Raw genomic sequence first — 26056 nt, 5'->3', positions numbered from 1 at the left:
ACATTTATGTAGAAACATTATTCATTTGCAAATTTTATACTAGAAACAAAGAAAAATTTGTTGTTTTTTTTTCAAAATCTTTGGTATTTTTTCATGTATATAAAAAAAAAGAAAAAAAGAAATGGTGATATAACAAATGCCACCAAATGAAAGTTCTATTTGTCTCAAAAATGATAAAAATGTAATTTGGGTACAGAGCAGGAAGGGGGTGAATGTGTCCAACATTGAAGTTGTTAATGTTAAATGATTAAATAAACACACTGGACTCTATAGGATGCTCTCCCACCTTCAAGGCCAGGCCATTTTTTGCTATACTGCACTGTGCTACTTTAACTGATAATTGTGCGGTCTTGCAAACGCTGTACCCAAACAAAATGTATACTATTTTTTTTTTCAGACAAATGGAGCTTTCTTTTGGTGGTATTTGATCACCTCAGGGTCTTTTATTTTTTGTGATATAAATAAAAAAAGACCAAAATGTTGCTTTAAAGCATATCCCATAAAAAAGTAAAAAATCAAATGCCTTCTTAAATTTTGGACAAAATGTATTCTGCTACATGTCTTTGATAAAAAAAAAAAAGTCCCAATAAATGTATATTGATTGGTTTATGTGAAAAGTTGCAGCACCTACAAATTCTGGTATATATACTGGAATTATTTTTTTACTACTAATGGCGGTGATCAGCGACTTATAATTGGACTGCGGCAGGCAATCTGATGCTAACTAACACTGACTAACTGCCACTGACATCACCAATGACATTAATACAGTATTCAGTGATAATACTATACACTTTCACAGTACTAATGACACTTGCTGGGAAGGGGTTAACATGTAGGGGTTAAATGTGTGCTTAACTATGTGTAATGTGTGTAAAATGTGCTGCTTTTACTAAACAGCCTTTAAGTTTCCCATCCCTGCAAAGGCAGGAATGAGAAGGTGACAGATTGTGCTTTCTGTACAGGGCTCTGTTTTTTATTAACACAGAGCTCTGGGCTGTGATTGTACACAGCCAATCAGCAGGTCATGCCCATGAATTATTGGCCAGGACTTGCTGACAGGCTCTCGCTGTGTACATAGCGGATTTCAGCTGCGGGGGCGCACATTGTGCTGAAGTGATTGAATTGGAGTTGATTGGAAAAGAGAGCAGAGTGACATAGGGAAGAACTTATCTGTTACTTCTACTTTCATTGTCTAATCACAGACTGGAAGACAGTACAATCAGCAGTGACATCCTGAGTGATGGCAATGGCTTTTAATTAATTCATAGGCTGCAATGATGTCACTGGTCTCTTGCAAACAAATAAGCTGCATTCTTAATGATGTCTCTACTAAATGGATAGACTGCAATTTCAGTGATGTCCCCAGTCTCTAGTGAATGGATAGACTGCCATCCCAGTGAAGTCACCAGTCTTTAGTGAATGGTTAGGTTCCATTCTCAGTGATGTCACCATACTCTAGTACATGGATAGGCTGCATTCACATTAATGTAACTGGAAGCAGGTGATGTATTATAAATTATATTATCAGTCCTCGGTAAATAGCCATTCTCACTGATTTTGCTAATTTCTAGTCAGTGGATAGGATGCATTCACAGTGATGTCACGTATCTCTAAAGAATGAAAAGGCTGCATTCTGGACATCAGTCTCTAGTAAACACTTAGCCTGCCATCTTAGTGAGGTCACTGATCTTTAGATACTAGTTTGCTCACTTTGTATTATAGAGTACTGGAGAACAGGACCTTTCACCTTCTCCCAGTGGTAGGTTGGTTTTGGATATCCCACTTTTGAGCTGCATGATAGAGTAATATCACTTCCAAAGTTCAGAGAGCCCTGAATGTTGCAAATGGGAGCAGAGGGAGGCACTGGAAAAAGGCAAAACACATAATAAACCAGTAAAACATGTTTCAAAAAATACTGTAGTCCATAAAGTGCCTTTTCAATATGTAAACACAACAATTACAATGTCAACAAAGTGTGTTCATTTTTTGAGGCTACGGTCTCCTATTATTGATAGCTTTATCCACTTGGCCCTCTTCTGTTTGCAAAAAATGCTTAAAAATAGAACTTTCCTAGGATGTGAATCTCAAGTTATTTTTAAGGTTTAGGGACACGAGTCCCTCTCAAGCATAGGCATGTGTATACTGTTATTTAATTATATTTTTCCCCTTTTTTACAGGGGAAACAACAGCCAATGTCAGGTTGTAGGCCCCCTGCTTGGGGAGGCTGACATTTCTTTCTAATAGGGCTGGAGTTAGGTGGAGAAACAGTGCAGATGCTACAGGGAATGCTGTACATTAAATATCCCCATTTATTTTTGCCCAGAGCCCTAGTTTGTCTAAAACTGGCCCTGTTCCTGTCTGAGATCAGGATTAATATTTGACACTCTGCCTGGGATGCTGAAGAAGGGCAATGGTTTGCATATATAAATTGTTTGTATTTGTATGCAGCATTGCTCAATACATTTAAAATGATTTGCTTGCATTATAAATGCCTATAAAAGACTCAAAACAGTCATCCACACCATTAAGCTGTATGGAATGTGCTGAATTGCATTTGACGTTTATTTGAAACACCCAGGAAAACAAAGCTCATGTACACAAAACTGACAGTTGATAAAGCCTTTAGTTTTATTTCATACATGATTAACAGTGCCATAGTTTTGTGACAAAAATTTGTATTTCTGTGGAAAGCAATAAGCTCAGGCAGGAGATGGCCTTTGCGGCCTTACACTCAGTCTGATCCTCCTGTTCTGGTACATGGAAATAGTAATAAATTAACCATCCCTAAGAATGGATACTCTCTGCAACAAATCAAAGGTGGTGTTATTTTTGGCACTGCACTAATCTACATGATATACTGTACTATGAACTACAAGTACATATGCTGCACATCAACTGTAAGGCCTTGTTTACATGGGCAAACTACAGCATACACCTGTGTGATGACCTTTTTTATCCACATGGGGATGCACAGACAAGTGTTCTGTGCATCCGCGTGCAGCCAGTTGCATACATGTCTTTTGGGACACAATATCTGCATGAGCACAGCCACTGCTTCCAATTCGACATCTGTGTGTGTGTGGGTGCATGGCACCAAATGCATACTGTTTGCATTCTTAGCTGTGCGCATGCACCCACACAGGTGTTGAATTGGGAGCAACAGCTGTGTCTCTGCAGCCACTACATCCCAATTATGGAGATAATGATAAGATACTGTGCGAATGGGACTACCTGCACAGGGGTGTACAGAACACCAGCATGTGAACACAGCCCTGCTGCTGGTGCGTGTGCCTGAAAGCTGCCTGCTAACAATTCTATGAACCAATTACCTTTATTTGGTTTATTTTTGCATACAGTAGGGAATTTACTTCAGTAGTTGTGCATTAAAAACTTTTTTGGCAGTGAAGCTTACAGAGCACTGATCTCACAACAGTGTGTCGCAAATGTGATGTACTGTTTTTTCAAATGTATTCCCCTAGTGTCAGGTCAGTATGGAGGTATGGACCTGGCTGGAGTAAGTCCTGCTAAACTAAAGAGTAGGGAGAGGGAGGAGTGATCCCTGGTGCATTCTACAGTCCCTCTGCAGGTGTGAGTTTTGGTCATTTCTATTGAGAGTTCCTGGACCAAGATAATGTTGCTCTATGTACTGAGCCATGCACAGCAGCAATAAATTCAAATAATTACAAGATGCTACAGGCAGAATTGTAGGCAGGTTGTATTGTATGTTTAGTTACAGTGGGGATCAAACGTTTGGGCACCCCAGCTAAAAATTTGTATTAATGTGCATAAAGAAGCCAAGGACAGATGGAAAAATCTCCAAAAGGGATCAAATTACAGATTAGACATTTTTATAATATGTCAACAAAAATTAGATTTTATTTCCATCATTTACACTTTCAAAATAACAGAAAACAAAAAAATGGCGTCTGCAAAAGTTTGGGCACCCTGCAGAGTTAATATCTTGTACTGCCCCCTTTGGCAAGTATCACAGCTTGTAAACGCTTTTTGTAGCCAGCCAAGAGTCTTTCAATTCTTGTTTGATGTATCTTTGCCCATTCTTCCTTACAAAAGTCTTCCAGTTCTTTGAGATTTCTGGGCTGTCTGTCACGCACTGCTCTTTTAATGTCTATCCATAGATTTTCAATTATGTTGAGGTCAGGAGATTGTGAACGCCTCTTGATGTAATCCCCCGTGGATTTCGAGGTGTGTTTAGGATCATTATCCATTTGTAGAAGCCATCCTCTCTTTAACTTCAGCTTTTTCACAGATGGCATCAAGTTATCAGCCAAAATTTGCTGAAATTTTATTGAATCCATTTTTCCTTCTACTCGTGAGATGTTCCCTGTGCCACTGGCTGCAACACAACCCCAAAGCATGATTGATCCAACCCCATGCTTAACAGTTGGACAGAGGTTCTTTTCATTCAATTCTGTGCCCCTTCTTCTCCAAACGTACCTTTGCTCATTCCGGCCAAAAAGTTCAATTTTAACCTCATCGGTCCACAGAACTTGTTTCCAAAATGCATCAGGCTTGTCTATATGTTCATTTGCAAAGTTCAAACGATGATTTTTGTGGTGAGGACGTAGAAGAGGTTTTCTTCCGATGACTCTTCCATGAAGACCATATTTGTACAAGTATCTCTTTATAGTGGAATAGTGTACCACAACTCCAGTGTCTGCCAGATCTTTCTGGAGGGATCGTGCTGTCAAACGTGGGTTTTGAATTGTTTTCTCACAATCCTGCGAGCTGTTCTGTCTGATATTTTTCTTGGTCTTCCAGATCTTGCTTTAACTTCCACTGTTCCTGATGACTGCCATTTCTTAATTACATTCCGAACAGAGGATATTGACATCTGAAAACGCTTTGCTATCTTCTTATAGCCATCTCCAGCTTTCTGAGCATCAACTATTTTCAGTTTCAGTTTTCTAGACAACTGCTTAGAAGAACCCATGGTGCTGATTGTTGGGGCAAGGTCAGATGAGTCTGGGCATTTAAAACCTTTGAGATTGACATCACCTGGTCTTCCCAGACGATGATTGAGAACAATCCATGACACTGGCAGGTCTCAGCTTTGCAAAGGGGGCAGTGCATGCTATAAATTCTGCAGGGTGCCCAAACTTTTGCAGACGCCATTTTTTTGTTTTCTGTTATTTTGAAAGTGTAAATGATGGAAATAAAATCTAACTTTTGTTGACATATTATAATAATGTCTAATCTGTAATTTGATGCCTTTTGGAGATTTTTCCATCTTTCCTTGGCTTCTTTATGCACATTAATACAAATTTTTAGCTGGGGTGCCCAAACTTTCGATCCCCACTGTAGCTACTTGGCTGCCCAATGTTAGGGGAAAGGGGTTAATGTTTCTTGCCACCTTCCCTGATCATGTTCGCGGGTTTTTCTGGGGTCTGGCCTCCTTTTCCCCATGTTATATAAAAGGGGAAAGGTCCCGGTCCCAGGGAGAGGGGAAAAAAACAAAGAGAGAGTAAGCACATGAGCAGGAACTCAGAAGTTTGCTGGGATCTTTGGTCCACCATAAGAAAAGCAACTCATCAGGATCCCCATAATCATAGATACCTCTACTCGAGATCTTCCAGCTATGGACTGCACCCAAAATGACTGTTCCTATGCAGGTACACTGGGGTAGCCACAACTACAGTTGCAAGAAAAAGTATGTGAACCCCTTGGGATTACGTGGAGTTTTGCATGAATTGGGCCTAAAACGTGCTCTGAACGTCATCTAAGTCACAACAATAGAAAAACACAGTCTGCTGAACATAATACTACACAAACATTAGATGTTGCCATGGTTTAATTGCACATAACATGTAAACATTCACAGTGCAGGGAGGAAAAAGTATGTGAACCTTTGGACTAACTGGTTGACCCTCCTTTGGCAGCAATAACCTCAACCAAACGTTTCCTGTAGTTGCAGATCAGACCTGCACAACGATCTGGAGTCATTTTGGACCACTCCTCTTCACAAAACTGTTTCAGTGTAGCAATATTCTTGGGATGTCTGGTGTGAATCGCTCTCTTAAGGTCATGCCACAGCATTTCAATCGGGTTGAGGTCAGGACTCTGACTGGGCCACGCCAGAAGGCGTATTCTGTGCTGTTGTAGCCATTGTTTTGTTGAATTACTTGTATGCTTTGGGTCATTGTCCTGTTGCATCACCCATCCTCTGCGGAGCTTCAGTTGGCGGACAGTTGGTCGTACGTTTTCCTGCAAAATGTCTTGATAAACTCTGGAATTCATTTTCCCATCAATGACAACAATCCATCCAGGCCCTGAGGCAGCAAAGCAGCCCCAAACCATGATGCTCCCTCCGCCATGTTTTACAGTAGGAATGAGGTTTTGATGTTGGTGTGCTGTGCCTTTTTTTCTCCACACATAGTGTTGTGTGTTCTTCCCAAACAACTCAATCTTGGTTTCATCTGTCCACAGTATATTTTGCCAGTAGTGCTGTGGAACATCCAGGTGCTCTTTTGCAAACTTCAAACATGCTGCAATATTCTTTTTGGACAGCAATGGCTTCCTCCGTGGTGTCCTCCCATGTACTCCATTCTTGTTTAATGTTTTCCTTATTGTAGATGTGTCAACAAAAATGTTAGCATGTGCCAGAGATTTCTGTAGGTCTTTAGCTGACACTCTGGGATTCTTCTTTACCTCATGCAGCATTCTGCGCTGTGCTCTTGCACTCATTTTTACAGGACGACCACGCCTAGGGAGAGTAGCAACAGTGCTAAACTTTCTCCATTTGTAGACAGTCTGTCTTACCATGGACACATGAACATCAAGGCTTTTGGAGATACTTTTGTAACCCTTTCCAGCTTCATGCAAGTCAACAATTCTTGATCGTAGGTCTTCTGAGAGCTCTTTTCTGCGAGGCATGGTTCACATCAGACAGTGCTTCTTGAAACCAGTAAACCCAAAACAGGTGTGTGTTTTTAAGGGCAGGACAGCTGTCAGCAACACATCCAATATTATCACACTGATTGGAGTCAAGATTGGCTCACTCCTGGCTCCAATTAGTTCTGGGAGAAGTCATTAAGCTAGGGCCTCACATACTTTTTCCTCCCTGCACTGTGAATGTTTACATGTTATGTGCAATTAAACCATGGCAACATCTAATGTTTGTGTAGTATTATGTTCAGCAGACTGTGTTCTTCTATTGTTGTGACTTAGATAACGTTCAGAGCACATTTTATGCCCAATTCATGCAAACCTCCACGTAATCCCAATGGGTTCACATACCTTTTCTTGCAAATGTAGAGATAGGAAACATATTTACACATAAATACTAATTACATCTACATTTTTTTTTCATTTAGGACATAGAAATAAAGGTTTGGAACCCCTGTCAGGTCTTAAATGCTGTTTAATAAAGTTATAACTAGAACAGGAATAAAGTGTAGATCTTCCAATCTAAACACTTGTTTTGGAGACAACTAAGATAGGATCTCCCTTACTTTGGAGAGATTTCTGACATCCTTGAAATGAAAGTAAATTTCCCCAAGGCAGGCAGGAAAAAAAAATTACAAGGGTTTAACCATTCATCACTTTATCCAAATGTAAAAAAGTGGCCTAGATATATGTATACCTGTAGTACTTTAACTGAATCAACTGAGCAAAGCATACACAGTGTGTAGAACATTAAAGGACAAAATTATTTACACCATAGCCTAAAAATTACAATGCAGAAATGAGTACCTGGAGAGTCTGATGGCGACGGTGTTATTTCTAGTTCTGAAAATAAATAAATTACTGTGTTATTAAATTAAATAATTATTAAATGTTATTAAATGGCATAACAACAAAATATAAAGAATATGTTTTATTAGAAGAGTAAGAAAGCAAGAAAATGCAGAACAAAAACTCCTGGCTTTTGAAAAGGAAGCATTTTGAGGTTTACTGAAAACTGTATATTGGAAAATTTGTCTAAAGTTTTTGTAAAAAGATCTTGGCCAAATTTTGCTAGGTCTTTCCTAAGATTTAGGGCTGAATCATACTTTCGTGTTACAATAAAATCTGCATATGTTAACACGTATCCCAGTGCAAATTATTCTAAATGGCACCTCAACACACACACAGGTCCAACACAGGTGGATTGCTGCGCACCACAACGCTTTGTAATGCACTACTATGCATTATAGTGCACTGTATTAGAAAAAATGGCACATATATGTTATTTAAAATTATTATTCTGTGTTATTAGCCCATTCAATGGGAATGGGATGCTTTAGTACAACATATATTAATATATGACACCACACGCTTTAATAAAGGTGCATAATGCAAAACATAAGCATGGCAAAGTGGCATGAGCCCTTAAAATAAGTTAATAATACTTTTTCAGAAAATCAATAAGGATGAGGAAAACTAAGTAATATTTGCCAGCCATGAAATCTCCAGGTATCTTTATAAATTAGACAACTATTTTCTCAGCTATTATAAAGAAGACACCAGTTAAATGGTGATGTGAACTCTGACAATCATGGCCTGCCCGATGCTGAGGTTTTATTTTCATCCTTTCCTTTTTTCTATCTCCCTGACAAGCAAGCTGTCCTTAAGCTGAGTGGGACCATCTCTCCTTAATACTTTTGGGGAAAGTCGATAGAGATGAAGAAAATCATGTAGCATTTGCCACTTGTGAAATCTTTAGTTAGCTTTAAAAATTGGAAAACTATTTTCCCAGCTGTTTTATAAACAAGCCAGCTATGAAATGATAATCTGAAGTCTGACAAGCACGACCTTCCCAATGCTACAGTTTGTTTTCATCCTTCCCTCTTTTCTCTCTCACTGACAAGCCATACCTGTAGAGCAAGTTGCCATAGAGTTGTGTGGAGCCATCTCTCCTGACTGCAGATGCTTGCAAAAGTTCTCCATTCAACTCTATGACAACTTACTGCACAGATGTGGGCACAGACAAGAAGAAGCAGTGAAAAAATGTGATATGTTTTTCAGAGTACTAAGGCCCCCACCCTCACATGGGGCTATCTAGTTGTACTGTGTCCCTCCTGCCTTTTTAGCCCTGTGTGTTCACGGATGACGATCCCTCTTGGGCACACTAAAATACTAGAAGGAACACACTGCATCTGAAAGGCCATTGTACCCCTATGGGAAGATTTTAAGCACTTAACATGAAAATATACTTTTTATGTAAAAGAAGAACAGGGGAGAAAGGGATGTATTGCTACTAATTATATTTACCACTTTGTGTTTTCATATTCACAAGTTCACAAGTTTACAAATGTGATAGATTTCAGTTTAATACAAGAGCAGGGGAGATAATGTAGAAAACTAAAATAACTTTTAATTGGTTATAGTTAAAGTGGTAGTAAGCATATAATAAAGCTTACCTGCAGGTGAAATTAAAAAAATTAGTTTACTACCACTTTAAGTATAACCAATTACAAGTTAATTAAAGTTATTTTAGTTTTCTACATTATCTCTAGAGATGAGCGAATTATTCAAAAATTCGGTTCGGCTGATTCGCCGAATTCGCCGAAAAAATTCGCTTCGAGCCGAATATATTCGCTGCGAATTTAACTTATAAAAAGGGTGTTTCTAGGCTTCAGAGAGCCTTTATATTAGTGAAGAACACTGTACCTTTAATTTAAATGCCCTTGGAGTCTGCTGAGGAAGAGAAATAATACTGTCAGTCAGTATGACATGCAGATGAGTGCCGTCGATCTTAGAATCACCGCACACGTCACTCATTTGGGCAGTCACGGGGCCAAAACCAGAGTGTGGAGCCACAGTGTGGCAGTGGAGGCAGCAGCAATGGGAGGCCATACAGCACCCTATGACAAAATGGAACCCACCAGCAGTGTGAGGAGACCTGAAAGTGGCACATGGCAGAGTGTGGCGATGGAGACAGCAGCAATGGGATGCCGTACAGGGACCCATGACACACTCTGGACCTGGCAGCAGCATGAGGAGGCGGTACAGGGGCCCATGACAGATTACGGGCCTGGCAGCAGCATGAGGAGTCGGTACGGGGGCCCATGGCAGATTACGGGCCTGGCAGCAGCATGAGGAGGCGGTACAGGGGCCCATGGCAGAGTGGCGGAGCGTAAGCAGCTAAAATTGAAGGCCATACAGAGGCCTATGTTAAAAAGTCCCCCCAGCAGCAGCGTGGGGAGACGACTATCAAGAGTCCAATGGCAGAGTGGCGGAGCAGAAGCAGCTTCAATTGAAGGCCATACACAGGCCTAGGTTTAAAAGTCCCTCACAGTTAATTCCAATAACGAACTCTACTCCTCCGTGCAATCTACTTACGAGACCCTGGGCAGGTCTGGGTCCAATTTGTGGTAGAGACTGGTTTTGTTCAGCCATGCTTGAGCGAGTAATAACAGGTCTGTGCTGCCCTTTGGTGTCTGGCTTAATGCGCACAACACTGAACGTCCCAGCGTTTGTCAACGATTTGCCGTTAAGTGATGCAAACCCGCTGAACCACGTTCATGAGGAGCCGGTACAGGGGGCCATGAATCAGTATGGACCTGGCAGCAGCGTGAGCAGACGACAGAGGCACATGGCGCAGGGTGGCGGTGTAGGCAGCATTATTCTGAAGCCATACACAGGCCTAGGTTAAAAAGCGGAAGCCGTCAGCAGCGTGAGCAGACGACAGAGACACATGGCGCAGGGTGGCGGTGGATGCAGCAGTATTCGGAAGCCAAACACAGGCCTCGGTTAAAAAGTGGAAGCCGTCAGCAGCGTGAGCAGACGACAGAGGCACATGGCGCAGGGTGGCGGTGGAGGCAGCAGCAATGGAAGGCCATACAGCACCCTATCACAAAATGGAACCCACCAACAGTGTAAGGAGACCTGAAAGTGGCACATGGCAGAGTCTGGCGATGAAGTCAGCAGCAATGGGAGGCCATACAGGGACCCATGACACACTGTGGACCTGGCAGCAGCAAGAGGAGGCGGTACAGGGGCCCATGGCAGAGTGGCGAAGCGTAAGCAGCTTAAATTGAAGGCCATACAGAGGCCTATGTTAAAAAGTCCCCCCAGCAGCAGTGTGGGGAGACGACTATCAAGAGTCCAATGGCAGAGTGGCGGAGCAGAAGCAGCTTCAATTGAAGGCCATACACAGGCCTAGGTTAAAAAGTCCCCCCAGCAGCAGCGTGGGGACACGACTATCAAGAGTCCAATGGCAGAGTGGCGGAGCGGAAGCAGCTTCAATTGAAGGCCATACACAGGCCTAGGTTAAAAAGTCCCCCCAGCAGCAGTGTGGGGAGACGACTATCAAGAGTCCAATGGCTGAGTGGAGATCCGGGAAGTCAGCGTTGTGATTGCAGATGCAATGCAGAGATTCTATGAGGTGATGCCGTGGGTGCGAAGAAGATCATATACCGTCGTACTTCCATCCATAAGACGGAACAACCTGCGAACCGGGAGCTTTATTGCCCTGACCCGCTGAGCAGCTTCTGGGATACCCAAGAGGCCCATGGCAGAGTGGCGGAGCGTAAGCAGCTTCAATTAAAGGCCATACAGAGGCCTATGTTAAAAAGTCCCCCCAGCAGCAGCGTGGGGAGACGACTATCAAGAGTCCAATGGCAGAGTGGCGGAGCGGAAGCAGCTTCAATTGAAGGCCATACACAGGCCTAGGTTAAAAAGTCCCCCCAGCAGCAGTGTGGGGAGATGACTATCAAGAGTCCAATGGCTGAGTGGCGATCCGGGAAGTCAGCGTTGTGATTGCAGATGCAATGCAGAGATTCTATGAGGTGATGCCGTGGGTGCGAAGAAGATCATATACCGTCGTACTTCCATCCATAAGATGGAACGGATTCCAAGAAAGACTGCTGACGGAATCCGTGAAGAGGAGTAGCAGGAGAAGGAGCATCTGAACGAGCGGAAGATGCCACGACCGACAACTCCCCTCAGCAGAGGTGTTGGAGCATTGACTGGCTGATAGAGGGCGATTGACGTCGGGTGACGGAGCAAGTAACGGAGCGGGTGATGGAGCGGGGGCTGGGGCAGGCAGAACCGCCGTATCTTTATCACGGTTTTCCCAGGCCACCGAATGGCGACGCTGCATATGCTGACGCAACGCTGTAGTCCCAACATTGGCCCCCTGGCCACGCTTGACTTTCTGGCCACATAGTCGACATACGGCTACGTTTACTTCCTCGGGCGGCTTGACGAAAAATTGCCACACCGCCGAGTAGGAAACTTTGCCCCCGCTACTCCTCACTGGCTGACTGCTACTTCCTCCGTGCACACCGGCACCACTACTGGCCGTGGTGGTAGGCTGCAGTGGAGCTGGTGCTCTACTCCGTGGCCGTTTGCCTCCACTGACACTGCTGCGACCCTGCTGCCTCCTGGGCAACCCACCGACTGTTTTGCTCGCTGGCAAGCTGGCACCCTCTTCTCCTGATGATGCGGAAGCAATAGCCTGATGACGACGAGGCTGCCAAGTGTGATCAGCCTCATCATCATCAATTAGGGTCTCCGCGTCACTACTAGCCCCCTCGGCTGCGTGTGGGTCAGGAGACAGACCTGTCTCTAGACCGGCTACCGAGCCACTCTCCTCGCCAGTACTTCTTCGCCTGGCTGCTGAAGAGGCGTATGTCTCCCCCCGTTCCTGACCGCCCTCTGTTAGCTCTTCCTCACTGTACAGTGGGGCTGAGCCCACAGCATGCGATACTTCGCTTGGTGAGGGAACACCAAAGGACAGGGGCAAGTCGAGGACACGTGATTTCAGTGGGCTTGCTCCCGGGCCATGCCAACTAACGGTTGTGTCTGACGTACCCACCGACCGTTGGCTGTAGGTGTCAGAGGTGACCTGGGAAGAGGAAGACGACCGAGTCAACCAATCGATGACGGCAGGGTTGTCGGTGGAGACACGACCGCTGGATGACACCGGGAGCACTGGCCTCTGGCTGCGACTAGTGCTGCCTCGACCCCTTCCTCTGCTGCCACGTCTGCTCGCTCCTGAAACATTGCCTCCTCTGCCACTCCTCTGCGTGTTGTCTGACATACTCTTTAATTCAATAAGCACCCCAAAAATAAAACCGGATTTAACTCTTTGAACGTACAATAGTGGTTGTGAAGCAGAAAGTCAGTTTATTTAGCACAATCGGTCAATTGCAGCTTGCCGTTGGCAGTAAACTGTACGTTTATGTCACTGGAATGCACTAATCACCCAAAAAATATTACCGCCACCCGGCGTGTATATGGATTTAACTCTTTGAACGTACAATAGTGGTTGTGAAGCAGAAAGTCAGTTTATTGTACACAATCGGTCAATTGCAGCTTGCCGTTGGCTGGAAACTGTACGTTTAGGTCACTGGAATGCACTAATCACCCAAAAAATATTACCGCCAGCCGGCGTGTAAATGGATTTAACTCTTTGAACGTACAATAGTGGTTGTGAAGCAGAAAGTCAGTTTATTTAGCACAATCGGTCAATTGCAGCTTGCCGTTGGCTGTAAACTGTATGTTTATGTCACTGGAATGCACTAATCACCCAAAAAATATTACCGCCACCCGGCGTGTATATGGATTTAACTCTTTGAACGTACAATAGTGGTTGTGAAGCAGAAAGTCAGTTTATTTAGCACAATCGGTCAATTGCAGCTTGCCGTTGGCTGGAAACTGTACGTTTATGTCACTGGAATGCACTAATCACCCAAAAAATATTACCGCCACCCGGCGTGTAAATGGATCTAACTCTTTGAACGTACAATAGTGGTTGTGAAGCAGAAAGTCAGTTTATTGTACACAATCGGTCAATTGCAGCTTGCCGTTGGCTGGAAACTGTACGTTTCTGTCACTGGAATGCACTAATCACCCAAAAAATATTACCGCCAGCCGGCGTGTAAATGGATTTAACTCTTTGAACGTACAATAGTGGTTGTGAAGCAGAAAGTCAGTTTATTTAGCACAATCGGTCAATTGCAGCTTGCCGTTGGCTGTAAACTGTATGTTTATGTCACTGGAATGCACTAATCACCCAAAAAATATTACCGCCACCCGGCGTGTATATGGATTTAACTCTTTGAACGTACAATAGTGGTTGTGAAGCAGAAAGTCAGTTTATTTAGCACAATCGGTCAATTGCAGCTTGCCGTTGGCTGGAAACTGTACGTTTATGTCACTGGAATGCACTAATCACCCAAAAAATATTACCACCACCCGGCGTGTAAATGGATCTAACTCTTTGAACGTACAATAGTGGTTGTGAAGCAGAAAGTCAGTTTATTTAGCACAATCGGTCAATTGCAGCTTGCCGTTGGCTGGAAACTGTACGTTTATGTCACTGGAATGCACTAATCACCCAAAAAATATTACCGCCACCCGGCGTGTAAATGGATCTAACTCTTTGAACGTACAATAGTGGTTGTGAAGCAGAAAGTCAGTTTATTGTACACAATCGGTCAATTGCAGCTTGCCGTTGGCTGGAAACTGTACGTTTCTGTCACTGGAATGCACTAATCACCCAAAAAATATTACCGCCAGCCGGCGTGTAAATGGATTTAACTCTTTGAACGTACAATAGTGGTTGTGAAGCAGAAAGTCAGTTTATTTTGCACAATCAGCAAACTGCAGCACCAACTGTGCACGACAGCCACCAAAAAAAAAAAGGGTGTATGTCACTTTAAATTTTCGATTCTTTGATAGCTGTGGCCCTAAGTAACGATTCTGTGTCCCTGAGTAATGATTCTGTGTCCCTGAGTAACGATTCTGTGTCCCTGAGTAACGATTCTGTGTCCCTAAGTAACGATTCTGTGTCCCTGAGTAACGATTCTGTGTCCCTGAGTAACGATTCTGTGTCCCTGAGTAACAATTCTGTGGCCCTAAAGTCTCTGTGGCCCTAACTCTGTCCCTTAATACACACAGGTCTGTCTCTCTTGAATGACCGGAGGCTAATGGAGAATTCTAAGATGGCCGCGATTTATAGCTCCACCATTACACAGTGCTGGCTGGCTGCTGATTGGCTAATGCGATCACATGTCATGAATGCATTATGGGTCAGCGCGCTTTGTCTGCGCGCCTTCCCAGAGATCCCCGCCCCATCTTCTCTGTCCAATTTCTCCGTCGCCACACATGTCGCTGCCATTTTTGGGAAAATTCGATTCGTGCATCCGAAGCTTGCTAATCTTCGGATTCGTCGCGAATCGAATTTTTCCAAATCTTCGGAACTAATTCCACTTCGTCATGTTCGATTCGCTCATCTCTAATTATCTCCCCTGCTCCTGTATTGAACTGACATCTACTACATTTGTAAACATGAACCATTTAGCAGATGTTCTCTCTTTTTTAAAGCTGGTGCATGCCCTCTGAAGGAATGGCATGCCTATGCCATTCCTTCAGTGCTGTGGCCAGGGACTACCGCAATGGCCGGAGCTCACGAACCCAGAAGGAAGACCAGGTGAAGATGGAAGTCTCTACAAACAACGTATCACTGGAGGGCTTCATTTTAAGGTATGTTTTACATAATGTGCTAGTATGTGATGCATACTAGCATATTATGGCATTACCTTGCAAGGGACTTTTTTCTTCCTGTGGTTTACTACCACTTTAAAGAACTGCTCAAAAAAATTGCTATTTTTTTGGATATTCCACGAAATGCTCAAGAAATGTCCAAATTATTTAATTATGGAAATGTATGCAGTCTTGCAAAATAGTACCGTATTTTCTGGCGTATAAGACGACTGGGCGTATAAGACGACCCCCTACTTTTCCTGTTAAAATATAGAGTTTGGGCTATATTCGCCGTAAAAGACTACCCCTCTTCCAACGCACACCAAATAAGAATTAAAAAACATCAAATTTGATTTCAATATGGTATGGTATTCCAATGATGGGGCACGATTCCTCGCTCTGACACCAATGATGGGGCACTATTCCTCCCACTGACACCAATGATGGGGCACTATTCCTCCCACTGACACCAATGATGAGGCACTATTCCTCCCATTGACACCAATGATGGTGCCCCATCATTAGTGTCAGTGTGTGTGAGGAATAGTGTCCTATCATTAGTGTCAGTGGGAGGAATAGTGCCCCATCATTGGTGTTAGAGTGAGGAATCGTGCCCCATCATTGGTGTCAGAGCGAAGAATCGTGCCCCATCATTGGTGTCAGTGGGAGGAATAGCATCCCATCATTGGTGTCCGTGGGAGGAATCATGCCCCATCATTGGTGTCAGAGCAACGAATCGTGCCCCATCATTGGTGTCAGTGGGAGGAATAGCAGCCCATCATTGGTGTCAGTGGGAGGAATAGCAGCCCATCATTGGTGTCAGTGGGAAGAATCGTGCCCCATCATTGGTGTCAGTGGAAGGAATAGTGCCCCATTATTGGTGTCAGTGGGAGGAATCGTGCCCCATCATTGGTGTCAGTGGGAGGAATAGCGCCCCATCATTGGTGTCAGTGGGAGGAATAGCGCCCCATCATTGGTTTCAGTGGGAGGAATAGCGCCCCATGATTGGTGTCAGTGGGAGGAATAGCGCCCCATCATTGGTGTCAGTGGGAGGAATAGTACCCCGTCAGTGGGGAGAGGAATAGTGCCCCATCGTTGGTGTCAGGGGGGGAGGAATAGTGCCCCATCGTTGGTGTCAATGGGAGGAATAGTGCCCCATCGTTGGTGTCAGTGGGAGGAATAGTGCCCCATCGTTGGTGTCAGTGGGAGGAATAGTGCCCCATCGTTAATGTCAGTGGGAGGAATAGTGCCCCATCATTGGTGTCAGTGGGAGGAATAGCGCCCTATCATTGGTGTCAGTGGGAGGAATAGTGCCCCATCATTGGTGTCAGTGGGAGGAATAGCGCCCCATCATTGGTGTCAGTGAGAGGAATAGCGCCCCATCATTGGTGTCAGTGGGAGGAATAGCGCCCCATCATTGGTGTCAGTGGGTGGAATAGCCTCCCAACATTGGTGTCAGTGGGAGGAATAGTACCCCGTCAGTGGGGAGAGGAATAGTGCCCCATCGTTGGTGTCAGTGGGGGAAGGAATAGTGCCCCATCATTGGTGTCAGTGGGAGGAATAGTGCCCCATCGTTGGTGTCAGTGGGAGGAATTGTGCCCCATCGTTGGTGTCAGTGGGAGGAATTGTGCCCCATCGTTGGTGTCAGTGGGAGGAATAGTGCCCCATCATTGGTGTCAGTGGGAGGAATAGTGCCCCATCATTGGTGTCAGTGACACCAATGATGGGACACTATTCCTCCCACTGACACCAATGACACTTGCTGACCCCTGTTCCAGTATGGTGCTGCTGCAGCCAGCATATGTGGTTGCAGCAGCACCTCTGCACTGCACACTTACCGGCTGCTCCCTCACTCGATTTTCGCTGGTCCGCTTGGCTCCGCCTCCTCGCCCATGATTGGCCGCCTGTATGCCTTTCCTGAGCTACAGTTCTGGCGGCCAATCACCGGTGAGGAGGCGGAGCCGAGTGGCAGGAGTGAGGGAGTGGTCGGAGTGACTGAAGGAGCAGCGCTTCCTGGATGGATCATCGTGGGAGCTAGGTAAGAGACAGCAGCCCTCTGCCCACCCCTGTACTTAGTGTCCCTTCCGTCAGAAGGGAGAGACGGCGGCGGCACCGCACCGCCCCCCTAAAAAGTGCCGCCCTGACGTATACTGGCGCATAAGACGACCCCCGACTTTTGAGAAGATTTTCAAGGGTCAAAAAGTCGCCTTATACGCCGGAAAATACGGTAAGTAAGATAAATATTAGAGTAAATATAGAGTTAAATTCCTAGTGCTATAGTTTATAATGTATAGTTGTTTTGTGTATTTTTTCTTGTATTTGTTGCTTATTTCTATGTTTTTACTGTGAAAGAAAAACCCATAATAATAATAAAAGTTCACTCTCTGCACAGATGCCCTCTTCCCTGACTAGTTCTGTCCACAGCACTAGTTCCTATTACTGTACTAACTATGCTAACAGCCCCCTTGACACCCTTGCTTGACTACATATATTATGTTAAGATCAGTGACAATAGGGAGGTGGCTGGGGGACTCCATTATAATTTTGCTATAGGGCCCCATGATCTGAAGCTACACCCTTGGCTACATTTATAATAACTGGCTGAATCCAGACTGTCAAGCACAGAAGTTGCATCCAGTTTATTACCAGCTGGATCATTGGGTGTGTTCAGTCACACAGTTGTTTCAGAGATGTAGATGAACTTACTTTTATTGATGTGCAGATGTACAATGCAGGTTCTGGTTCCCATAATATTGGAAGATGTGCACTGATAGCTTCCTGAGGTTTTAGTGCTTATATTCTTCAGGAGGGCTGTTCCTTGAAGCTTATCTGAAGAGAACAAATATGTACAACAATAGTGAGTGATAAGCTACCCAGCACTGGCAGTACATAAAAATGGATCCTCTAGCGGTTAGTTACTGCCTGCAGCTACCTGTAAGTCTTCTGTGTACCTCTGCATTTTCTTTTAGGGAGGAGCTCATTGAAATAAGAAAAATGCATCTTGTCCCAAAACTACCAATAGACTTATGCAAAAGTTCTCTCAAGTTTGCTTGTTGAGGTGACAGGGTAAATTTAGCTTAAACAAAAAAACAATCCACTCTGTTTCTTTTTCTTTATTCACAGGGCATCATTTTTGGTGGGTATATATAGGGTAGTTTTATTTATTTAATTTTATTATTAGTGGCTAAATAATGAGACCAGCAGGACTACAAAATTGCTAATTGTGAGGCATCAGCTTACAGCTGTCAGGCTATAACAGGAAATGCTGTTACTGACATCATCTCCAGAAGCTTTGCAGAAGATTCACTAACAACTAAATTTTAAAAAGAAAGGCATGATGCCGAACATACTGATAAATATAATTTAAGTGCAGACCAGAGATTCTGCCTTGCTCTGACTTCACTTGCTGCATACTTGTCCATTTGTTTTTTCTCTGTGTTAAAACAAATCTGTGCTGTGAAGGAGGTTGCCATTGCTGAACTCCTGAAAATGCTTTTTTTTTTTTTGCTGTGTCTGGCTTTACTACTTTCTGGACAGTATTCTGGAATGTGTGTGTAAATGACAAAGGTCATAGTGAAGTGAGGGCCAGCAATTGGGATAAAAAGGATTAGGTTGACAGCCTGTCAAATAAATCCTGTCAAAGCTGGATTTTATTTTAACTGTAAAATCCTTTTCTTGGATTACAACACAAGACACAGAGCATCTTCATATTCATAAAGATAGCATTATGCTGATACCCTCAGATGATTGGCAACAAGATTCTCCCAATCCCCTCCCATATATAAACCTTCCCCATTAGGAAAGGCTCCAGTTTTTGTAGTTAGCTATGAATGACAAAAGGAACAGTTGTGGGAACCCTGTATCTTGTGATGTGCAGCAATAAAAGGATTTTTCAGGTAAAACAAAAATACTATAGATGAGGCCTAAAAAAAAAACGTTGTCATGGTTGAGTACCAGAAATGGCTCCTTACAGGAAATACAGTAGCATCCGAATCTGAAACTCTATGAGCCGAAGAAATGGCAACCGTAAAAACAACCTTGTACAAATGCCCACAACAAGTATGAGTCTATAAAAAATGCCAAGGCCAATATTTGACCCTTTTCTGTACTCAAGGCTAGCCCTTGATCCACTCTCAATTAGAGGAAGGCCAGAATATGGCCAACCACATACCTACGATGATGAAACCTTCGAACCTCACACCAAAGTACTCACACTTCCAAATCCTAATGTACATTTAATGTGAATCCTGGAATAAGCTTTCCCAGCCTTAAGCAAGGTAGGTATGACCAAACCAGAGACACTCCTTTCCTTTAGGACCCTGGTTTCAACAGCCATACTATCCAAACCAGTGACTGTAAAATAGGATGAAACAACAAATCCTGTGACAGTAGGCTAGATCAGACTGGAAGAGTCCAGGGTTCATTTGATTATCTGTTCACCACACTGGAGTACCAAGTCTTTCTCAGGAAGACTAGGGATATCAGAATAACCAAAATCCCTCTGATTGGAATCTTATGAAGCAGACAAAGTAGAAGCTGCAACGGTGAAAATACATAGATTAGTGTGAACTGGTCCCACAGTGTCAACTGAGGATCCACCGTAAGAGCTCAGGGATCTCTGGTCCAAGTTTCAAATATGTCCTGCTTCACACTGGATCTAGATGCCAAAAGATGCATATATGTGGACAGAGCTTCTTGAACACCTCTGGGTGAAGAAGGCACTTTCCTGGAGACAACTGTTGACGGCTTAAAAAAACCCACCTGCCAATTTTCCACAACTGGAATATATATATGGTGGGCAGACCATAAACATGAAGTTGCATGCAAGCTAGCATGTGATTCACTTCCACCTGGGTCTCCCAACTTCTGGTGTTTGCTTTGACTGTGTCAGGAATGGACACGCCATTGGTGGAGGGACTCACCTGCCTTGTGGGCTGCAGTACCAGGGCTGGCCAGCGGGTGCTCTCAGCAGCCAGAGGCTCACTCCTGCAATCAAGCCATCACCTGAGGCTGATTGCAGGAGGTGTATTTAAGGAATGGCCTGGCCTGCAGTCAGGGCCTTGGTGTATTGTTCCCATGAGCCCCTGTACCTGCATCCTGTCTGCTTCCTGCCTGATCCTGACTCTGCTTGATCCTGACTCTGCTTGAACTCTTCCTGCACCTCCTTGTACCTGCTACTCCTGACCAATCTTCTGCCTACTCCTTGTACCTTAGCCCGTTAGCTACCGACTCGGCCCGCCTGACTATGTTGTGCTCCATATTTATATATATATATATCAGTTAAGGTTTGGGTTTGTTGCACCTTGTTGTACATATTTGTGTTAGTTTTGGGTTTGGTTTGTTGCACTGTGTTTATGTTTGTGTTGCCCTTAATAATTTATATTTTTACACGCTGTACCTGAAGTCTATGTTTCCCTGTGTCGGTCCACACACCTCTGGTCATACCCGAAGCCCTGACATTACACCGAGGCCAGTCCTGACCAGAAGTGGCTGCACAGGGAAGCCATCTTGGCTTGTTGTTGGGAAGGATGCATCCTGAGGAGGTTGTGTATTTGTCTCTGCTAGTCTTAGATGACAGAGATTATGCCTATCAGACTCTGAAGGAGTATGCCAGGGATCAGCTGCTAGAATGCATACGGATCGCTCATTTCCTATAAATCAGGGCAGGGAGTTCTCTGAGGTGCAACCATTGATTCAGGCTTGTGCAGAGTTGGCTTCATCTAGTATCCCTGAAAGCAGGGATGACGTTTTGCCGCCATTTAGTGCAGACCAAGTAGAGTCACTGGTATGGTTATTGGAGGATGATGCGGATTACTTCTTGGAGCATTATTTGGTCTTTGGTCAGACAGGCTTTGTGTAAGCTGAGCTTTGTTCAACCAGTACTACAGTCATGGTCAGATTTGTTACACCCAGCCTCAGTCAGCTTGCAACAACCCAGTCCTGCTTCTAATCATTCCTCTGCTCAAAGCTCTCTTCCTCCATTTCCCACAGCACCCCCAGTGACAGCCCACTATACCCTATCTACCACATGTCAGTCCCCTGTTCCCACTCGCTGGACCTATCCTGCCTTTAACCCTGTAAAGAAGTCATCTGTAGAAGCTGCTCCCTCTGTTTACAGACCTGCGTTTACTTACAGTGCTCTAGTAACTAAAACCAAGAAGAAGCGAAAATTCTTTCCAACCAGTACCATCCTGCCAGTATCCAAACCGGTCAGCCTGCTGTCTGAGAACCCGACCTTCTGTTATCCAGCCTGGTGCCCCGATGCCCGCTGTTCAGCCTGATGCCCGGATGCCTGATGACCCAGTGTATGCTACCCAGCTTGATGATCCTCCCCGGCCTGATGATCCTCCCCGGCCTGATGACCCGATCCAGCCTGATAACCCGATCCAACCTGATGACCCGATCCAGCCTGACGCCCCGGTGCCTGCAGTCCAGCCTGACGCCCTGGTGCCCGCGGTCCAGCCTAACACCCCAGTGCCCGGTCCAGCCTGATGCCCCGGTGCCCGCTGTCTTGTCTGTCCTATCTGATGACCTGGTGCCCGCTGTCATGCCAGATGACTCGGTGCCCGCTGTTGTGCCAGATGACTCGGTGTCCTCTGTCGTGCCAGATGACTCGGTGCCCTCTGATGTGCCAGATGACTCGGTGCCCGCTGTCGAGCTTGGTGACCCGGTGCCCGCTGTCCTGCCAGATGACCCGGTGCCTGCTGTCCTTCCAGATGAGCCGGTGCCCGCTGTCCTGCCAGATGACCCGGTGCCCGCTGCTCCGCCTGATGGCCCGGGGCCCGCTGCTCCGCCTGATGGCCCGGGGCCCGCTGCTCCGCCTGATGTGCCTCTGCCCACTGCCCAGCCCGATGTGCCTCTGCCCTCTGCCCAGCCCGATGTGCCTCTGCCCGCTGCCCAGCCCGATGTGCCATTACGGTCTGTTTGGAGGCTGCTCCTTGGGGGGGGGGTACTGTCAGGAATGGATTTGCCAATGGTGGTGGGACTCACCTGCCTGGTGGGCTGCAGTACCAGGGTTGGCCAGCGGGTGCTTTCAGCTGCCAGAGGCTCACTCCTGCAATCAAGCCATCACCTGAGGCTGATTGCAGGAGGTGTATTTAAGGAATGGCCAGGCCTGCATTTAGGGCCTTGGTTTATTGTTCCCATGAGCCCCTGTACCTGCATCCTGTCTGCTTCCTGCCTGATCCTGACTCTGCTTGATCCTGACTCTGCTTGAACTCTGCCTGCACTGACCTCGGCTACTCCTGACCAATCTTCTGCCTACTCCTTGTACCTTGTCTGCCCATTAGCTACCGACTCGGCCTGCCTGACTATGTTGTGCTCCATATTTATATATATATATATATATATATATATATATATATATATATATATATATATATATATCAGTTAAGGTTTGGGTTTGTTGCACCTTGTTGTACATATTTGTGTTAGTTTTGGGTTTGGTTTGTTGCACTGCGTTTATGTTTGTGTTGCCCTTAATAAATTATATTGTTTTACACGCTATACCTGAAGTCTGTGTTTCCCTGTGTCGGTCCACACACCTCTGGTCATACCCGAAGCCTTGACATTACACCGAGGCCAGTCCTGACCAGAAGTGGCTGCACAGGGAAGCCATCTTGGCTTGTTGTTGGGAAGGATGCATCCTGAGGAGGTTGTGTATTTATCTCTGCTAGTCTTAGATGACAGAGATTATGCCTATCAGACTCTGAAGGAGTATGCCAGGGATCAGCTGCTAGAATGCATACGGATCGCTCATTTCCTAGTAGATCAGGGCAGGGAGTTCTCTGAGGTGCAACCATTAATTCAGGCTTGTGCGGAGTTGGCTTCATCTAGTACCCCTGAAAGCAGGGATGACTTTTTGCCGCCATTTAGTGCAGACCAAGTAGAGTCACTGGTATGGTTATTGGAGGATGATGCGATTACTTCTTGGAGCATTATTCAGCATGTTCACAACAGGTGCTAGTGGATTGTATAAACGCAGTGCCTACTCCTTGCACCTTGTCTGCTCGTTAGCTACCGACCTGGCCCGCCTGACTACATTGCACTCCATATTTATATATATATCAGTTAAGGTTTGGGTTTGTTTCATCAAACATTCCCCTACCGGAGTGAGTGGAGGTGCTCCTTCATTATGAAGAGGGCTTCAAAGTTCATGGTTTGTTGTGTAAATGGGACTGAGCTATGGGCTTGGAGCCCAAGGACTGGGCTTGGTGAACAGAATGCTTTTTGGATGTAGGAGTGTAAGATTTCTGAACCATGGGCTTTTTCTTCCTTTTCGGTGGTAACAGAGTATGCTCACCCACTGCTACCTTTTGAATGTAATCATCCAAAGCAATCCCTACAAATAGGACTTGAAAAGGCAAACATTCCACATGCTTTTTGCAAGGTTACTCCACTGACCAACACTGCATACGTGTAGATACAAGGCTGCTAGACGAGCAATGAGGCATAAAAAATAGGCCGCCAGATGTTTGTCCAAGCATCTTTAAATACCAGCACATTGTCCACTGGTCATGTAACTTTCTTATTGAGATAAGAAACTGTCAGGACTACCAAGGGCATAATCAATTCCTTAGTTAACTCACTCTTAATGGGGTATTGAGAAAGAGAGAATGTATTTAAGTATATGACCCAGAACAAGCATGCAAATCAGGAGTTGTGGGTAACAGTATATCATCACATGTATATATTTAATTGCAAGCAGAGTAAATACATGAATATGAACTAGTATCCAATTCTTGCAGTCCCTGTACAGTAGAGATCAGACTGGGAGAGTGAAAGCAGCACAAGGTCAGTTGTTGGTCACAAAGTCCGTCGTGCTGCAGTGCTAGGCATATGTTGATCAGCACTAGATACAGCAAATTGACAGAGAGATGAACTTATCTGTCTGCTGCTTCTACTGTCCCTGTACAATCATAAGCTGTGGGCCAGGAAAATCAGCAGTTATGTTCTCAGTGATGTCAATGGTTTTTATTGAATTCATAAGCTGCAGTGTCAGTGATGGAGCTGATCTATAGCAAATGGATAGGCTGCGTTCTAATTGACATCACTGGTCTCTAGTGAATTGACAGGCTGCTTTCTCATTGATGTCACTGGTCAACTGATTTCACTGGTCTCTGGTCAATTGATTTAATTGATCATTATAGAATGGATAGGATTTTCAATAATGTGACTGGTTTCAATTTACTGCAATATCTGCATTTTCTAGTGGATGGAAAGGCTGTAATTATGTCACTTAGCTCTAAAGAATGCATTTTTAGTTATGTGAGCAGTCTCTAGTAAAAATATAGGCTGCAATTTTAGAGAAGTCACTAGTCTTAGTTTGCTTACTTTGCATTATAGAAGTCAAATAATGACCTTCCACCTTCTTCCAACTGTAGGTGGGATTTGGATATCCCTCTTCTGAGCTGCATAATAGAGTAAGATCACTTCCAAAGTCCAGGGAGCCCAGGATGTTACAAATGGGAGCAGAGGGAGGCACTGGGAAGAGTAAAAAACACATATTAAACCATTAAAATAGATTTTAAAAAATACTATAGTTCATAGTCTAATTTCAGTATGTAAACACAATTTTTCCCTGTACCCCTTTGTGGCTCTAAGATGCCATCATTAAAACTTTTACCCACAGGTAACGCTTTGAGAGTGGATATTTTCTTCCCCTACTCTTATTCTTATGTCTTAGCCTCAGTTAATAGAATAGTAGTGTAGCAAGGGGCTGGAACACTGTGCCCCCACTTTATATTTGCATAGGGCCCTAGCTTTCCAAAACTGGCCCTGTTCCTGAATGAGATCAAAATTGCTAATTGGCTCTCTGTCTGGGATGCTGAAGGAGGATAAGGGCTTTTATATCTCAAATGCAAGTGTTTGCATTCATATGCAGCACTGCTCAACAAATGCATTCATACACGAAAGGTTGCATTTAAACTGCTTTGCCTGCATCCAATAGGACCTGCTGCATTCAAAGAAATTCAGATCAAAGACTCAAAGCCATCATCTACACCAGTAAAGTGTGTAGAAATGCTGACTTGCATATGATGTGTGTTTGAAACACACAGAAAAACAAAGTGCCTGTAACACAGGCCCTAAAAATGACAGTTAATGTATTCCTAAAAACATCTTAGTTTTGTGACAAAAATTTTGAGTGTCCATCATAGGTAATGGGCTCAGGTACAAGATGGGATGGCCTTTGCAGACTTATGCTCAGCCTGATCCTCCTGTTATGCAGAGAATACAAGGAAATACTAACAAATTAACCATCACTGAGAAGAGATACTCTCTGCAACAACTCAAGGATGATGTTATTTTGGGCACTTAAAGGAATTATAAACCATTATATATATTCAGTGAAGTGATTGGCCACATAGATGAAACAAATCCTCCTACATAACCTGTACCTTTTTTATTTTCCATAAACACTTTTATTGAAAAGCAATTGCAACAAGTTACAAAATGAAGAGGTCAGAAACATGTAGCCAATACAGCCACAGACATTACATTTTCGATGACATATATAATTTCAAACAAAACGTATAACAACTATAGCTTAATCTAAGGGAAATACTTCCATAACTATGATCAAGAGATGGTGAAAGGATTGAAAAATGGTCCTACTGCTCAT

At 44.4% G+C, this 26056-nt stretch overlaps 1 protein-coding gene across 1 annotated transcript in view; it reads right to left on the bottom strand.

The window, feature by feature from the left end:
• LOC149472900 (mucin-19-like) overlaps positions 1–26056 on the bottom strand; it is a 69702-nt gene that overhangs the window by 33874 nt on the left and 9772 nt on the right. Inside the window, exons 4-7 of the mRNA XM_089686679.1 lie at positions 24769–24918; positions 18142–18264; positions 7714–7749; positions 1714–1866 (exon numbers count right to left, since the gene is read on the bottom strand). Of these exons, the coding sequence (XP_089542805.1) occupies positions 1714–1866; positions 7714–7749; positions 18142–18264; positions 24769–24918 (462 nt within the window). The remainder of the gene's footprint in view (positions 1–1713; positions 1867–7713; positions 7750–18141; positions 18265–24768; positions 24919–26056) is intronic.

The sequence above is a fragment of the Staurois parvus genome, unplaced genomic scaffold (assembly GCF_062004578.1).
Source record: "Staurois parvus isolate SC_StPar_1 unplaced genomic scaffold, SC_StPar_1.0 ptg000019l, whole genome shotgun sequence".
Classification (NCBI taxonomy): Eukaryota; Metazoa; Chordata; class Amphibia; order Anura; family Ranidae; genus Staurois; species Staurois parvus.
The sequence above is the reverse complement of the archived record's forward strand: the minus strand, read 5'-3'. Positions and strand labels throughout refer to the sequence as shown.